An 18,285-nucleotide genomic window follows, 5' to 3' on the forward strand; every position below is an offset into this window, starting at 1 on the left:
AATGAGGACAAGAATAGCTATCCATTGGGTTATAAATAAAGATGGATCCCAGCCTCATTCTTTCCTCCAAAAAGAGAGTCTAGATGATGAAGGGTTGAAAATTCAAGAAATGAAGCTATCAAACTAAAAGAAACTATGGGTAATTAAAAGATAATCTTAATGTGGGAAAACTTTTCTAAATATGTCAATAGGCCCAGAAGCCATTTAGGAAAAGCTGTTTTATCCTTAGAACAAAACAAAAAAGTTGACAGAAAATTATAAAATAATAATGCTTAAAGGTAAATACTGTATTCAATTCTTTAAGTCAAAATAAATTAATATGTTGACATCATCTAACAGAGTGCTGTGTAAAGAGGAGAGAGAATAAGAGGTAAAAACAATTTGAATTTGTGTTTCTCTGGCTAGCACGTGAGGCTAGGCATCTTTCCATGTGAATGCCATTTGTTTTCCTTCTGTGAAATGGGTGTTTCCTGACGTTGTTCCTGGAAGTTCTTTTTCTCATTATTTTGTTTTGGATATCAATCTTTTATTATGTATATTGAAACTATTTCTGCATATTATTATTACTATTATGCCTTTTTCAAGTGTCCTTTACTCTCTGGAAGTTTTATTGTTCTGTATTCAGATCTGTCAGTATTTTCTTTATGACTTCTGGGATTTGTGACTGGACCAGGAAGGCCTTCCTTGCCCAGAATAAAATTATCTTTGGGGGAGTTTTTTTCAAGTGCTTCATATATTTTCATTCAAAATGGCTTTTTAATTCTTCTCTAATTTATATTAGTGGAGAGATCTAAACTCATTTTGTCTAAGTCAGCGGTAGATGACTCTTTTCTGAGGAAAACTGCTCAGTTTCCTCTTTCTGAGGAAACTGCTCAGTCTCTGAGTGCACAGCAGTCTGGCACTGCCTGCCACCCTCATTCCTCGCTCTCTTCTTAAACCGGACATTTCATCGAGATGGCTCTAAATTCTAGAGTGCATTTTAATATCTAGAAGGAAAATTTTCTTTTCCTGTTCTTTTTCAAAACCTTCTTGGCCTTTCTTATACATTTTCTTTTCCAGAATAATTTTGGACTCAGCTCTAGTTTCATAGCAGTCCTCTTGAAATGTAGGCTGGGAATGCAGTGAACTTAAAAAATATCATTTCCCTAATATTGATGTTTCCTTCTTGGTGCATGTCACATCTTTCCACCTATTCAGTTTTTCTTTTTTGTCCTTCAGTAAACTGTTCTTCATGCACGTCTTGTGCATTTTGTTAGGTTTACTCTACTCTTATGTATGATTTTTGTTGATACAGTAAATGAAGTGTTTTTTTATTTTTATTTTTTTACTCTAAGTTTTTAACTTCAGGGGAACATTCTAAAGTACCTTTATTTTAACTGTTAAATTTCTGAAATTGTTTTTTTTTTTTACATTGAACACATTTATTGTAAATGTTATTATTTTTTAAAAGAGTTGTTATAAAATCGATTTGCACTTTATAAGTGATGGGGTCTTAAATTCCAGAAAATACTGTATATGTCTATAGAGGCAAGATGCCACCTGGGAACTCTCATCCCTTGGAGAGCCAGGCATACCTTTCATGAAGTTCCAGTTCCAAAGTCTTCACCATGAGCTCAGCAAATTCGGGATCTCTGCAGACTCTGGCTGCTTCAGCTCTTCATGCAGCCTGAATATCACCCTCATTAGCCACACCCAAAACTCAATTGGTGTTTTGTGGGAACATTTTATGTTTTAGATTCCCACAAAATATCAGTCACACCAAACGTTCTGTGAATTTAGGCTGAGGATGGGAGATCAAGGGAGGAGCTGGTTATGTCCAGGAGACCAGTGTCAGGCTCACTGTTTCTTGACCTCTCACCTTTCGCTTCCCCTCTTCCTTCAGTCCCCAAGAATAGCAGTTTGGAAGTCACCTTGAGGCCTCAATTCTAAGCCAAGTGGAGTATTATCTTCCAAAAATACTGAGTGCTTTTCCTGCAGGGAACTCGAATAAGTAAAATTTTCTCTGCTCCCTTTCATATCAATGAAAGCTATATACTTGAATTGTAAATGTATTGTAAATGGCTAATGCGTATGGTTAGAAAAAATCTGGAAGATACATTAATGGATTTTATTTTATATCACATAGAACAAAGAACAAATAACTGAAGTATTTATTGCATAGAGTCCATTGAAACTCAAAGACCTTTTAAGTCCTTGGGAAACAAATTTTAAATAACATTATTACTGTAAGGCTTAGTATATCTGAATGTAAGCTTTTTTTTTTTTTTAAATGGCATTGACCCTGAAATTTTAATCTTTAGAGAATTGGGTAGTAGGTGATAAAGTGCTTGAAGACGAACCATAGGGATAAAACATAGTATTCAAGTCATTCTACCGTGCAGCATTTATATTTGTTTTAAGTATATCCGGCTTAGGACTGAATCTGAAATGAAAAATTTAAATCAGTTTGCTCTTGTTTCTTACTTTGAATCCACATATAACACAGTTATATTTTCAGCACATGTGCTGTTCTTGGTAAATGGAGTAGAATACAAATTGAAAACTTTAATAATTACAGCTTGTTTTAATCAGGAGCTAGAAAGGTGTGCCCCCTTCTGTCTTCATCCCAGTTATCTGGTGACACTATTCACTAACTCATTTTGGGCATAAAATGTGGTCCCCTCTTCCCTGTTAAGAATGAGTACTATAGAGCTGTTAATACAGATATCATTAAGTGATTTTACAAAAAGGGGGAAAAAAGAAAACAAAGAAAAGGAAGACATGTTGGGGCCTGATGTGCCATATAAATATTTTGTTTTGAGCTATGCGGTGATGTCATTGTGATGATACTTCTTCCCTTGCAGTTAACTCCCAGCCGCAAATCAGGGTATACCAGAAAGTGATGTGAAATGCAAAAGGCATGGGCTACACTGTAGTAATTCATTCATCCTGAACGAGAGACCTGCAGGGTCTGGAGATGGAACTGTGATGGCTCACTCTGCACATTATGAATACAGAGTGGGTCTGGCCTGTTGTCATGTCTGTATTATGGCAAAGGTGTTGTGTATGGACAACACATTTGTTTTCCTCGTAGTGGAATTATGTGTTCCTCTCAGTGCTGTGGCTCTATTAGTTTTCATATGGGAAAGTGATGCTCGATGTCTTTGACAAAGACTTATTCAAAGGGATAACTTACCATAAAAACAAGTTTGTGCCTACAGAGCAAAACAAAGCAAGGATAGTATCTCTTAAAACTGACTGCTTTCATTTTCAGTGTAAATCAACCATACTGGCAAAACTTTGTTAATGTGTCCTCCTCCAAAATGAGTGATTCCTACAATGTTAGAATTGTCCCTCCTTAACATTGGATCTGCTATGGCCCAGCATGTGTTGGGTGTTGAAGGACAGGTTTGAGAATTTAGCATTTTCCCACACAACGAGGGAGAATAGCAACCACTGGACATCTCCAGAACCCCTGGATGCCTCACGATAGCACATATATGATCTGTGTTCTGTATGAGTTAGATATTTAGAGAAATGATAAAATTCATTAGGCCTATGGATCTTTGGAACTATTAGCAGATTCCTTCTCTTTCTTATCATAACACAGTATGAGTCCACAGATGAAAATTACCAAGTGTAGACCAAATGGAGTAGAATATAAATTGAAAGCTTTAATAATTCTTTTACAGTTATTTTACAGCCCACTCCTTTTATTTTTAATGTTAATTTATTTTTGAGAGAGAGAGAAAGCATGAGCAGGGGAGGGGCAGAGAGAGAGGGGGCAGGGGATCCTCAGTGGGCTCTGTGCTGACAGCAGAGAGCACGATGTGGGGCTCGAAATCACAAACCATGAGATGATGACCTGAGCCGAAGTCAACTGACCGAGCCACCCAGGTGCCCCGAAGTCAGCCCATTCCTAAAATAAAATCTTCCTGGGTGGGGGTGGTCATTAATGTTTTTGTTATATGTCCAGTCCACATATTTCACTTGTATCCTTATGCAGATTTATCCCTGACCATGTTTTAAACATTAATTTTAATTTTTTGACTGAGATCTAAGGCCATTAGCTGCTGATTTGTTGTTGTTATTTGTCTGTCTTATCAAAGTAACTGTCTGCCCTCTTTATTCCTGTTAGCGTTGTCAGATGAAATATCTGAAACAAAAACAGTTATTTAAAGGAAAGCTTTGTATCCTCTACTTACTAATTGTTGAAGAAGATTACCTGAAGGCTTTTTAAAAACTGGGCTGTTGATGATGCTGATTATGAAATATATTGGCCTTTCATAAAATTAACTGCTGCATTTTGATTTATAGGATCTCCAAATGTGGGTAAATGGTGCTAATGAACATGGCTTTGTCCTGGTGTCTTTCGGAGCTGGTGTCAAGTATCTTTCAGAAGACATTGCTAACAAACTGGCTGGAGCTCTGGGGAGATTGCCCCAAAAAGTGATTTGGAGGTAAGGTAATAGCATCAATTGTTTCTTCACTGTGTATTTTTGTTATCCCCTTGCTTAACTTGCAGGGCCCTGTAAAGCTAGCACATTGGTTCCCCAGCAAGATTAGCAGGAGCTTCTCCTAACTTTTCATTTTTGTTTCTTAGTGTATTGAAATCTAGCGACTAATTTATAAGACTCTGTGATGGATAAAGAAAGAGACATCAAGCCTTGGAGCATAGAAAGAAAATATGATGCAAGGGCACCTGGGTGGCTCAGGGGGTTAAGTGTCCGACTCCATTTTGGCTCAGGTCACCATCTCACAGTTTGTGAGAGTGAGCCCCCCACTGGGCCCTGTGCTGACAGCGTGGAGCCTGCTTGGAATTCTCTCTCCTCCCCATCTCTCTGCTTCTCTCTCTCTCTCTCTCTCTCTCTCTCAAAATAAAATTTAAAAACATTAAAAAATCTTCAAGAAAAAAAGAAAATATGATGCAGAATGATTTATCCTTGTGTCAGATGCATTTTTTATGTTACCCTAAGCTTTATATCCTTATTTACCCTTCTATTAGTGTCATTTAAAAAGTTGTTTTAATTACATGCATTTCTATATACTTTCTACATACCTGCAAATCAGTGTTGGAATGAGGTAGAAAATGATAGATGAATGCATAAATAGGCAAAATATTTCATGGAATCTTTTGTCCTCTATAAATGCTTTTTATTTCTTTTACCCCTCCCCCCCAAAATAGGCCTTAAAACGGCAATAACTTGCCAGTTAATGCTGGTTAAAACAGATCCTTAGATTACCCCACTTCCCAACAAGTGTCTGTGTCAGTCCACCATGTAAAAATCCGACGTGAACACTATTTACCATGTATTTATTTAGTACCTGCCAGTGCCGCTGGGCTCTGGGGATACAGCGGTGAACATCACCCCCCCAGGTCTCAAGCTGTTACAAGTAGGGTCTAAGTAATATGTCTTTTTCCTTTATAACAATGGTGTAAGGATTAGCTCCCACTTTTCCTGGCTGAGCTATGAAGTGGATACATATTTTATTCCAACTGTTTAGGACTTCTTCCTTTGGATGCCAGATCTATTGCATTTCCTCTAAGGGCTTAACCCAGAAAGCACCCTCCTGCTTCATTTAGGACAGTTTGTGTCTGCTCAGTTCAGACTCGTGTTGTTCTCTCAGTTGTGAAGTATGTTCATGGTTTATCTTTCATAGATCAAGGCACTAAATGACTTAATTATAAACTCTGCCCCACGGAGTGCCTGTCACTGGGGCCAAGCTGGAGAAGAGTGCTTTCTGGTTTCTTTCAATTCTCACACCTTCCCGTAGGCTCCACGTGTCAGAGATCAGAGCTATAGACTGCTTAGTGGTGGCCCTCCCAGCTTTTTCATGTTTCTCTTTCTGGGTTCTGATGGAGAGTGACTTTCTAGCCCAGGTTTATTTATGTGCTTCTCACCTCCAGCCCCCATCTCTGTGATGGGGTGAGAAGAGCCGAAAGAAAATAGATCTCAGTATGAGAGTGTTTTTTATTTCTCTCACAATCAATGAAAATGTGAAAAAGAAACATAATTAAAATTTTGTTGTTAGTAAAACCTGGTTTCCTTCTTAAGATAGCAATAAAAGATCATTTAACATTTATTTTAAATCTAATAATTTAAGCACAGAGTCCATACCAAGAGTAAAGTTCGGTTTTTGAAAGATTCATTGTCTGATGTACATTTTAGGTTTTCTGGAACCAAACCAAAGAATCTAGGAAACAACACTAAGCTCATAGAATGGTTACCACAAAATGACTTGCTTGGTAAGTCAGTGACACGTGGGTACTTAACTTGGCATTTAGATTTTAACTGAGTAAATGTGATTTTTGTATTTGAGCAGTTTATACAATATGTGTGTAGTTTATGGTAGAGTCACTAGAATGCCTAGTATCTCATGTTAGATTTCAAACCAACAAGTTAGATCTTTCTTTGTTGGAAAATTATTTGTAAAATATAATCATTTTATGTCTGTAAATTAAGGTTTTTAGACCAGTCACCAATTTTAATTTTCTGGAAAATATGCTTAATAAGGTATATAAACCAGCTGTGGATAAAGTTATACCTGATTAGACTAATCATCTAAAGGTAGTAAAATTAAAACAGTGAAAATGTAGATTTGTGTTATAATTGTATTACAGATGTATCTGACTAACCTGAGAAATTCAAAGTTACTCATATGATTGAAACTAAAAAGGTCAAGAAAACATTTAATTCATCTTACCTTTATTTGTTTCATCTGTTCATTTCCCCTTAAGTCATCAGAAATTTTTGAAACACACATTTATTTATTTAATTATTTATTTATTTGAATTCTGATCCTTAACTAAAAATTAAAATAACAGTTATATGAATTTATTTTAAGATATTTGATCGAATAAATTTAACTCATTTTGTTGTCTTCAATAAGCATTGATAGTAAAACCGTAAAGTAATTTCATTAATTTCTAGCAAAACATGATGCTGTATTAACCTTTAAGATATTAAGGAAATTATAAAAATATTATTGATTTGGCAATATTGACATCATTTGTTCAACAATACTAAAATCTAACAGCTATATAAGCTGCTTTAAATTTTAAATTACATTATTAAAAATAGGCTTTGAAAAGTATTTTTTAGAAGCTAAAATGGCCATCCTAAAAACCAGCAAATTGAATTTTGCAACTAAAAAACAGTGAGGAGTTTTCTTTATATAATTCCTTTTCATCTAGTTCTTCATATATGTTATTCTATAAATGACAAAATTGAATAAGAAACAGGGCAATTTACCTTCTTAATATTTGTATTTTTTTTTTATGTCTTTACTATTATGACTTCAGATTCCATAGAAGGTAGGAAGAAGCAGAGAATTTACGTAAGATAACCTGGACTATCAGCTGTTTCAGTGCAACAGTGTGATGCTGCTCTCTGGGAGCGTTGAAACTGTTAGCATGGTATTCTTCTGAGAGCCTCTACGGCAAGGTGTAGCTACTCAGTGGTGCACACCCAATGGCCCTCCTTAAGTTCAGAGCTCTTCTGTGTTCCTCAGAACCTCAGTTCTCTGCCTTTGCCAAGATCAGTGTCCTTTTTTATCATTAGGCATGACTTTATGAGTCCACTGCTGGCTTCTAACAATGATCAGAAGATTCCTCCAGGATGGAAGTAGGAACCCAACCATTATCTTTCCCCTTTCTTCTTTCCATACTATCCCTTGCCCTCCACACACCAGCACTGTCTTATTTTTCACTGCTGGGCTTGGTGGTAAGGTTTTGTTCAGAGAAAAGGTTTTGCTGCAAAAAAAAAAAAAAAAAAAAGTTTGAAATGCACTGAGAGAGCAGATCCATTAGGTGGGCCGAGTTGAGAAGCCACTTGTAGGCAAAGGTGACACTGAGTACTTCTAATAGACATGGAGTGGGAGAGTCCCTGCACCCTACTGAGACCAAGGTTCTACATACCATTTTATACCTGGTGTGTGTATATTTAAAAGACTTCTATTTCTGCAAGCTGTAATTCCTTTCTGGCCATAGCATACATTTCCTAAGTGCAATGTTTCCTTGTCCTACACTTATACAGGGTTTTCAGTTTCAGTACCTTTTATGAAATATTGGCTGCTCACGAGGGGATCTGTGTTTTGAAATACCTCATTAATTTTGATAAATTGTCTTCTTTTATCCCCTTGACAACTCGATGTTACATGATGTTCCATCTCTTACAACTAATTTTTATGTGTCAGTCCCTACTTGTTTATATACCTAAACTGTGAAATTGGGCCCTAAAATTGTGAAGCCAGAAGCTGACATGACTTGAATGTTGTAAATACTTTGTACCATACAGTGTTCCTCCTTGGATAAGCACATAAACTCTTCCTAAACTTTAGGAATCTAGCCCCACATTTTAACATATTTTTTTTGTTTTCTTACAAAATGTGTTTTACTTTAAGATAAATGCCTGGGGATCCAGAAGTGGATGTCTGTTTGTAGCAGAATGTGGTTGCACCCTGGTATTTTTGGCATTTCTTGCTTTTGTTGACTTCCTATTTAGTATTGGACTTTTAAATAGATGTTGCTAGCCAGTTGATATTTATGTTTGAGGGAAAGTTGTAATATTCTCTAAAAAGCTATAGATTTTAAATTTATAAATTTAAAAATGACTCTTAATTGATATATACAAATCAATTCACTATTTATATAGCAAGCGTTTTAATTGATATAGGGCAGGAATCAGTGAAATTATGCCTTTAAAAATTCTGTATCTAAAATATATATTTAGTATAGTGTTGACTTTTAAGAGATTTCTGGAAAATCTCTTTTTTAGAGTAATATACAATACCCTAAGTTGTTTTCTTTTTTAATCCTTCTTTAGGGCATTCCAATATTAAAGCCTTCCTGAGCCATGGTGGTTTGAATAGTATTTTTGAAACTATGTATCATGGTGTACCTGTAGTGGGAATCCCACTCTTTGGAGACCACTATGATACTATGACCCGGGTCCAGGCAAAAGGCATGGGGATATTGCTAGAATGGAAGACAGTTACTGAAGGAGAGCTATATGAAGCACTGATGAAAGTTATCAATAATCCCAGGTGAGTTTACAATGAACATGAAAGCAGATGAAATATATATACCATAGCATATTGTCAATAACCAATTATTGCCAAGAAGTTGTCAATAAACCAATTATAGGAATATCCTTTACATTCCTGTGTCTAAATCCTTGTGCATGTTTTCTATAATTTTAAAAATAAAAATGGCAAATATATATATATATATATAGCCAGCCGTGTATGACCTTGAATAATATTCTACCAGGATTTGCCAAATTGAGGGAGAAATTACAGTGGGAACAATCATCAGGTCCCTAAAATGTGTCAAAATTTATTTGTTCTTTGTCTCATTTTAATACTCATAATATCTGCATATCACTATTTTCACTATTCACATTGTAAAGATGAGGCACTTGAAACTCAGAGGGCTTAAGTAATTTGCCCATAGTTGCACTAAGCTATTAGAGTAGATATTTGAACCAGGAATGTCTGATTCCAAAGCTGGTGCTCTTTGTATTGACTGGTGCTAGGTTTCCCTAGGACTGAGTATCACTGAAACACAGAGATTTATTTACATAGTTGCAGAACTAGTCTGAATCTTTAGCTTTTTTAATTTTTATTTCTTGAATGTCCCCAGTTAACCACTGAGTTTCAAATAGTCTAGAGAGCTGGCCTGTGTAGTTTTAAAACAAAGCAGTAGTTTTCCCTATTTTTTCATGACATTTAATTGATCTTGCATTTCAAATGGCAGTAATATTTGGAGGACAATAAGCTTTTTCTATTTTTACCTGGGCATATGGCTTAACACTTGGATTGGGAAACACTGAGATGTTCTAAGAAACAACCAATAATAGGAAAAATTCTCTCATTTAAAATGATGCAGCTTTCATATAAAAGGCTGGGTTCAAGTGCACTGAGGTTCATTGTGCTGCCTTACATGGGCTCAGAGGCAGCCATCATGCTCTGACCTCTTAAAGGATCCAGTGTCTTGGTCGCAACTCTAGCATTTGGAGCAATATGTTCTCTAAGACGTGGGGTGCTTGAGTATGGGGATCCCTTTGTCTGTGTTTTATAGCTCTTCTTTTAAAGTTGAGTGTTTTTCAAGTCATGATGTTTTTATGGAAAATGATATATGTCTTTCAGGACTTTTTAGAAAGGTTTGTAGAATGCAGCCCTAAAGCAGAGTTTATGGGGGGATAGTTACAGAGCTACTGAGACTGGATTTGTTCCACAGAGAAAAAGCAAAAGGCTGGATTATCCACATACCGTCATTCTGTCAGTGTTCTTTGAAATATAAACAGGGCGACACTATAGTCGTAGGTCACATCGCAATGAAATCCCAGTTATGCAATCTTCATGTATCCATAAGTACTCTGATTTCAGAATATTGACTATTTTAGAGAGTATTTTCATTATACATATATACATACATGCATATATATGTACTGCATGTAATGTTATATATGGCTTCATGGTGTTGTTTTTCAACTCCTTGTCCTCTGTTTAATAAGCATAATATTCTCACACCATCCCTTAAACTTATTTTAAATCAGAGGCAGAATTAAATTTTATTGCTAAAAAAAAAAGGTATTGAGACAAAGTGCTGCATTTTTCTTCATCTCTCCCTTTTAGAATCTAATAAATGTACTCCTCTTCCTGGTTGAGATTCATTGGTTAATAGAATTTAAAAGCATATGGAGAGAAGAAGTATATGTGGGCAAGAGGTGTGGCATAGTATAAAAAAGAGCTGGGGTTCAGAGACAGAAAAACTGGAATCTGAATCTCAACTTTATAATCATAATCAGGTTGCCTAGTCTAATTTTCATTTCCCTCTTTCAAATTTATTTTATTGCCTTAGCATAAGACAATGTGTTTAAAGCATTTACCACAGTGCTTGGCACATATTAGGTACTTAATAAAGAAAAGTTGCTTTTATTATTTTCCTCATTTTAGAGTGAGGAGGTCTAAAATATATTGAACCTTGTATCTCCATGATCATTCTGTGTTCTCCCTCCACTCCGTAGCTACCGTCAGAGGGCCCAGAAGCTTTCAGAAATCCACAAGGATCAACCTGGTCACCCTGTCAATCGGACTGTCTATTGGATAGATTACATTCTTCGTCACAATGGAGCCCATCACCTACGTGCCGCTGTCCATCAAATCTCTTTCTGTCAGTATTTTTTACTGGATATTGCCTTTGTGCTTTTGCTTGGTGCTGCCTTGTTCTATTTCTTCTTGTCCTGGGTGACAAAATTTATCTACAGAAAAATCAAAAGTTTGTGGTCTAGAAATAAGCATAGCACAGTTAATGGACATTACCATAATGGAATCCTCAATGGCAAGTACAAAAGAAATGGCCATATTAAACATGAAAAGAAGGTGAAATGAGCCAACAGCCCACATGATAGTAACCAACCTGTTCAGTCACTGGATTTTTATGCTATAATTTAGTCTAACAACTACTAAAAGTAAAATGTCAGTAAACAATTCTAACACTCCCTTATTGGATCTTACTAACAGAATTCTGTGGAATTAAGATGGCTGTAAAAAGCACAAACCTAAAATGCAAAAATGTATTTTATTTGAATACTGATATAGAGAGTTTGGGCACTGAACCTTTTAGAAGCCTTAATTATTTAAATCAATTAAGTGACCATGTCAGACCTTAGTTTTGAATCTTGATATGTGTGTGTCCCAGAAGAGGAATGGTTTCTTTTCTCTTAAAAAGATTTGTTTGTGTGCATGTGTGTATGGGTGTATGTTTCCTAATTAAGGGAATTTTTAGCTGGCTGCTTGATATATTTGTTGAAGGTACAACACATTCAAGAATGAAATAGAAAGACAGGATCCAAATGTTTCTTTTCTAGAATTTAATATATGTGAACTCAGAACACTACCATGAAAGAACACTTCCCTCAAAACTGAATGCAGTAGGAGAAAATGAAAAGATAAATGGCACCTTTTTTGTACTTCTTGGTTCGTTTGTGATAGTTTTTTTGTTTTGTTTTGCTTTTTATTTTTGTTTTCCTTTTTCTTACAGACCGTGGGCACTTCTGGGGGAAAAATACATGTAACTAAGTACATGTATAAGTTGGTTGTCCCATTTTACTTTTATTTTCCCCTTACCAATAATTTGTCTCTAGAAGAATTTTATAGTCCTTTCTATTTCATTTTAGTGAATAACATTATGTTAAATGCATAATTCAGACAAAGCAACAAAGCTCTGACTTTTGTTCAAAGTACTGAAGACTATTGCTTTTATGGCATCTTTAAACAGGGCTGTTTGAATGTTTTTGTAACCGATGGCTTTTTTTATAATGTACCTTTTGAATGTTCAGGTGTTAAGATTTCCAAAGTTTTAACTTTAAAAAACGATCTTCTTCATCCCTTTTGTTGTCTGGGCCACACAATCTATATTTAACATAGGTGCCAACAGTTAATTAAGTGGAGCATTTACAGTTCTCTATACTGGTACCTACTTTGTCTGAGAAGTTTGAGATCTTGTTAACAAATCAAACTTTACATATTGCGCAGAAGTGACAGAGAAATTGTATCACTTGTTTATGAAAATGAGTTTCTGTTTCCCTCTTGACTTCACCACCCCACCTCACCCCACCTCAGTAGTGTTTTCCAGTCATTGTGGCTGACATGGAACAGTGACAGTATTCATTTGAGGATAGGGATGCAAGTCACACACATAAAATCAGGACCTCCTGGCTGACCATTCACTAGTTGGCAACTATGAGTTTATTCCATGTCATTCTGTTTACCTAGCATTTGCACTACACATGTTGAGTGTATGCTTTATTTATTCGTAGCTTGAAATCCCATGGCTGACAGCTGAGAGTAGAAATATACATTTACCTAATGACATTCACTAACATGGGAAGAGTTGTGAAAATTCTAGAATGCTGTAAATCCTTGTCATACACTATGACATACAACTTCATTGCACTCCCACCAGGAGCCACTCTCCTGTACTTAGAAATAATGTCACAAGTAGTTTTCTAATGTACAATGCAGACAAACGTACTGCTCTCTGAATACTTGAAGAAATGGTATTATACATATAAGCCTATTAGTTATACCTTTTCACAATCTTATCATTATGTTGCCGTTAAAAGGGAAAAAAAGGCACAGGCGATGAATGGTGGGATGGCAACAGGCTTAGAGTGTATGAATGAGTTGATTTTACTTTTTTGGAATTGGATGAAGTTGACAGTAGGCACTCACTGGATGATTAAGCATAAATTAATCTCCACTGTGATAAAAACTTAATAAACATGATTTAAAAATAGAGAAATGTTGTTGGAATAAAATTTTTATTCAGATTTTATTTCACAATATTATGTATATCCATTATAAACATGTTTCTAAGACATGTCTCCCAACTTTTATATGTGTATATGCGTGTAAAAAACAGTATGTTACCTGTGGGAATATTTTTATTATTATTAAACAGAGGGATTTACCTTATAAGTACATCAACATGGATCTTAAAATTATCCCAGAATTAAAAATGTTAAGTGTAGGTATTTACTGATCACTGTTGTTGGTTTTTTGTTTTTTGTTTTTTTTCTAGAAAGCTTATTGTTAGCCAGTTTTTGGTAAATAGAGTGATTTTAAATTTTCCACATTTGGGCTAGATTCTCTAATAAAGTAAAGTTTTCAAGAAGGTATTTATTCATTTGTTATTTAAAAAGAGCCTCTGCAAATATTTTCATAGCTTGTCATCATCATATCAAATGCAAATGAGACATTGATCCATTTTTCCTCCAGAGCCATAACTTTTAATATCCCTCCACATAGACATAGGGGCAGAATTTGGATGCCCAGGATTGGAGGGAGCTAATGTTTGGGTGAAAGCAATGGTTTATGATTGAAGGTGAAGCAAGCTAGAGATTCTTTCCTGGGAATATAGAAACCTTGTGTTACAATATGAGGACCTAGTCTCAGACTCCCAAGTACTGCATAGATCATTTTCTGGTAAGGTCTTGTCTGGTGTTTATCAGCTTGGGCTTGTTGGTACTATCCTCAAAGAATCACCTCTGAATGTCATACAACCGCACGTTCACCCCCAACCCCTAGATTTTGATATACAGCACCCCTCTCCAACTGAGCTGGAATCCACCACACTGGGTCCTCAGATGACTGTCCTTCAAAAAAAACCTACTCTGTGATCTGAGATCTATCCCTGCCCTCCTCCTTCCCTGCTAAGTAGTGGTGAGACACTACAGAGTCAAGATGTAGCATTCTGGGTTTTTTTCCCCCACACATTTCCTGCTTCTGCCAAGACTACAAGAATGTTTGTGCTTGAATGGTCTGATAGATTCTGATAACCTGCCTCAGAGTCTTGTTTCCAGCTTTGCACTATAATTGGGCATATTAGACATTGTAATTAGATACTATGGAGCATAAAACATGCACTGAAATTAAAAGGAAAGAAGTTCACTTTATTGTGAAAACATTTTACGGGCTATTAATATTTATAAATGGTAAGTATCTTCTCTGAAATACACAACTGTAATGAATTAAAGAATATATATTTATTCACTAGAAATTAGGAACTGCCATGACCGAATGGCATTCATTCAACATTCAATGGGTGCCCATCACACCCCAGACAATATACCAGATACCAGAGGAATTTACAGATGAGAAGGTCAGTCTCTCTTTCAAGATGCTCATGATCTAGTGGGAGAGATGGACACATAAGTAATTATAATGTAAAGTGCTGAGAGCTATAGCAAGTGTATATGCAGGGTACTGTGGCAGCACTGAGTTCAAGGTGACATTGAACTGCACGCTCACTACTAGTTTTGGGGTTATTTGTAATCAACTCCCATGGTATTAATTGCTTAATCCAGAACACCCTCATAAATTTTTTTGGCAGATAGTTGTATATTGAACTCAAGTTCTGATTGTCTGAGGGTCCTAACTTTGAAGGTTAACTCCATCATTTACTAATCTTTAACTTTGACATTTCTTATTTGTGTAATGATAATTACCTCATGGGCTTATCATGAATACACACTCACACACACACACTCACTCTGTAATGGCCACTATACTAAATGTTTTAAACACATTGTGTGTAGGTATGTGTATGTGTTTAAAACATTTAGCATAGGGGCTCCTAGGTGGCTCAGTTAAACGTCCCACTCTTGGTTTTGGCTCAGGTCTTAATCTTGGGGTTTCTGGGTTCAGGCCCCACATCAGATTCTGCGCCAACAGTGCGGAGCCTGCTTGGGATTCTCTCCTCTCTCTCTCTCTCTCTCTCTCTCTCTGCTCCTTCCCCAGTTTGCTTTCTCTCTCAAAAATAAATAAACTATAAAATAAAATAAAACATTTAGCATAATGGCCAGTGTAAAATGAGCGCTCGAATCGGTGGTTGTTTGTCCTGGACACGTTGACTAGACTAACCTCTGTCACAGTAGTGCGCTTTCAGTTTTTGAGAGTTGTTTGAAAAAACATGTTTCATTCATTCATTCACCAACCATTTACTGAGTCTTCATTCATCCGGTGGTGCCCTAGATGGTCACAGTTGTCCTGTCTTCTCTCTGCATAGCCCAACTCCTCACCAAATCCCAAAATCCTGCTAAGATTAAAGGGACGCACCGTGAAAAAAAATTTTTTTTTTTAGTTTAAAAATGAGAGAAACAAAACAAGGTGACAAAAGTATTTCAAATACAATTCAGTCATCTGTTTTATTGAAAGTATAATCCATTCATTTTCACTTTTGCTTCTAAGTAATTCAGCTGGTTTGTAAATATAAAATCACATTAGAAAATGCTTATTTACAACTGGTTTAATTCAAAACTTTGCAAAAGAAAAAATTCAAATTTATATAACAAAGTTTAAGAATTATATGAATTCTATCAGTGAAAATTCCCAAAATATGCATTAAGGAGCTTTTATCCTCCTTATTTCTGAAAGGATAAGCTTTTTAGCCAGCGTTTAAAAAATACATGTTTCATGCAAAAATGTCAGTGAAATTTGTAGATGTCAGCAAAACCATTTTTCTAATGAATTTCAGTTATAAATGCCTCAGAAATCCATGCAATTAAAATACTCAGATTGTCATTTTTCTACAAATTCTGCAAAATGTTTCAAGCTCCCTAACACTTGGGTGTTTGAGTTGTTAAGGTGGGGCCAGGGGAAGGATGGCGTGGATGCTCTTATTTTTCAAAATATAGAAACTAAAAGGCATACAATCTAATTATATTATGGAAATTTTTTACTTTTGGGTAAATAAGATATAATTTAAGAGTGAATTCATATAGTCCACAGGATTACTGATACTATGCTTAGTTTATGTAATAAAACTAGCAGAGTTTTTTCAACAGAGCAATATGTAATCCAAGTTGACTGAAAAATAAGAACTACATGTAAAATTATGTTATTCAAATAAAACAATTGTAATTGTGTAAATCTACTCCAAGAAGTCTAACACCAACATTAACTATCTCAGGTATTACAAAGCATTTTCATTTATTAAATAATAAAACCTGAAGTCCTCACTGAACTTTATACAACTACACATATTTTATTGCTCTGTTGGTTTCTATCTACAATTAGTTTTTACTCATTTAGTAACCTATTTTGTGCAGTAAGTGATTATTCCTTATTACAGAGGCAGAATTAGCTTGACTTTAATACAGTATTCACACTTTTAAAAGGTAATTTCTACTAAGCCATGGGTTCTTAGTCCTAATACTAAGATCAATTTTCCATTTAGGTCAGAAATAAGTAAAAGATGATGTAACCATGAATAACTTGCTATTGAGATTTTAGATAGATAATTTTGCTATTGAAGGATCTGTTATTCCTTTACTTACCATGGTGCTGCATTAAAATGTCAAATATCTAATGTTTGACAGGAAGAATTTTTTAAATTTATGCTAATTTTTACCCTTATGAAATTTTGGCTGAAGTCCATGAGTATAACTTTTAGCAGAAAATCAGAAGTTTTGAGTATAAATACATGAAGTAAATTGCAGGTAATGTTAAATTTCGTTAATGATGATGTGTGGTGTTCTATAGCTTGTTGAGTGCATTTTGTTTACAAATCAAAGGGACTGGCAGTTAGAGACCAGGCGTCTAGAAAAGCCCAAGGCTATGATAGTCATGAAAATCATCAGTTCTGCTTCTGATCTTGATTCTGCCCTTTGGATATAACAAGAAGTTCAACTTTTGAGTAAGTAGACAGTTCTAGAGTGCTTAAAAATGCCAGTGTATGGGGCACCTGAGTGGGTCAGTCAGTTAAGCATCTGACTCTTGATTTCACCTCAGGTCATGATCTCAAGGTTCATGAAATCAAGCCCTGCACTGGGCTCTGTGCTGACATCATGGAACCTGCTTGAAATTCTCTCTCTCCCTCTGTCTCTGCCCCTCCCCAACTTGTGCATGTGCTCTCTCTCTCTCTCTCTCAAAATAAATAAATAAACATTTTTTTTAAATGCCAGTGCGAAAAAAAAATTAGTTAAGTTTTGGCCAATAGAAAAAAAGCAAATGTATATACCAAAGTTTTAAAAACATATAAATATATAATGTTAATAGTCTCTTTTGCATGTGTGTGCATGTATATAGTTAGCATTTAAATTATACTAAACAATGAACTCAAACCAAATATTCCTTCTCTATTTTTTTAAGAAGGGTAGTATTATGGGGGCGCCTAGGTAGCTCAGCCGGTTAAGCATCTGGCTTTGGCTCAGGTCATGGTCTCACAGTTGGTGAGTTTGAGCCCCGTGTCGGGCTCTGTGCTGTTAGCTCAGAGCCTGGGGCCTGCTATGGATTCTGTGTCTCTCTCTGCCCCTTCCCCTCTCACACTCTGTCTCTCAAAAATAAATAAACATTAAAAAAACTTTTTTAAAAAAGGAGGGCAGTATTATAGACTTAAAGTCTATTTCAACAAAAATTTCTTTGAAACTGAATAGAGTTCAAAAGAACTAGCAAGTTTTAACAACTAGTTAAAAACATTTCTTGCTAAAATATTGTGAAAGTAAGGTGAAATTGTCATAAAATCAAGCCATTCCTCTGAATATCTTCTTCTTTCTGGAACTTTCATCTTCTTATTTACTCTGGAAGAAAAATATTTTGAGATTTAGAAGTTTAAGTTACATTTAGATTCTAGCTATGAATTACATTTTCTCTTATGATTTCAGCTGACACATGACAGTTTCCCATTGAGGGGGTCTCAAAAAGATGAAAGCAAGAAACATTTACTCAGGTACCTCTGGTAAATATAGATCCAAGAGAATGGATAAGTCGATTTTACCATTTGTGAAAACACAATTAACT

The 18,285-nt window shown here is 35.6% G+C and overlaps 1 protein-coding gene across 1 annotated transcript in view; it reads left to right on the forward strand.

Annotated features, from left to right (window-relative positions):
* Positions 1-11,373, forward strand: part of UGT8 (UDP glycosyltransferase 8) — a 54,771-nt gene extending 43,398 nt beyond the window's left edge. The window contains exons 2-5 of the mRNA XM_047090405.1: positions 4,297-4,439; positions 6,150-6,226; positions 8,805-9,024; positions 11,010-11,373. Coding sequence (XP_046946361.1) covers positions 4,297-4,439; positions 6,150-6,226; positions 8,805-9,024; positions 11,010-11,373 — 804 coding nt within the window. The remainder of the gene's footprint in view (positions 1-4,296; positions 4,440-6,149; positions 6,227-8,804; positions 9,025-11,009) is intronic.
* The last annotated feature ends 6,912 nt before the right edge of the window (positions 11,374-18,285 follow it).

This window comes from Lynx rufus, unplaced genomic scaffold (assembly GCF_022079265.1).
Source record: "Lynx rufus isolate CCGP_SWC_20201006 ecotype Redwood Valley unplaced genomic scaffold, mLynRuf1.p SCAF_3, whole genome shotgun sequence".
Classification (NCBI taxonomy): domain Eukaryota; kingdom Metazoa; phylum Chordata; class Mammalia; order Carnivora; family Felidae; genus Lynx; species Lynx rufus.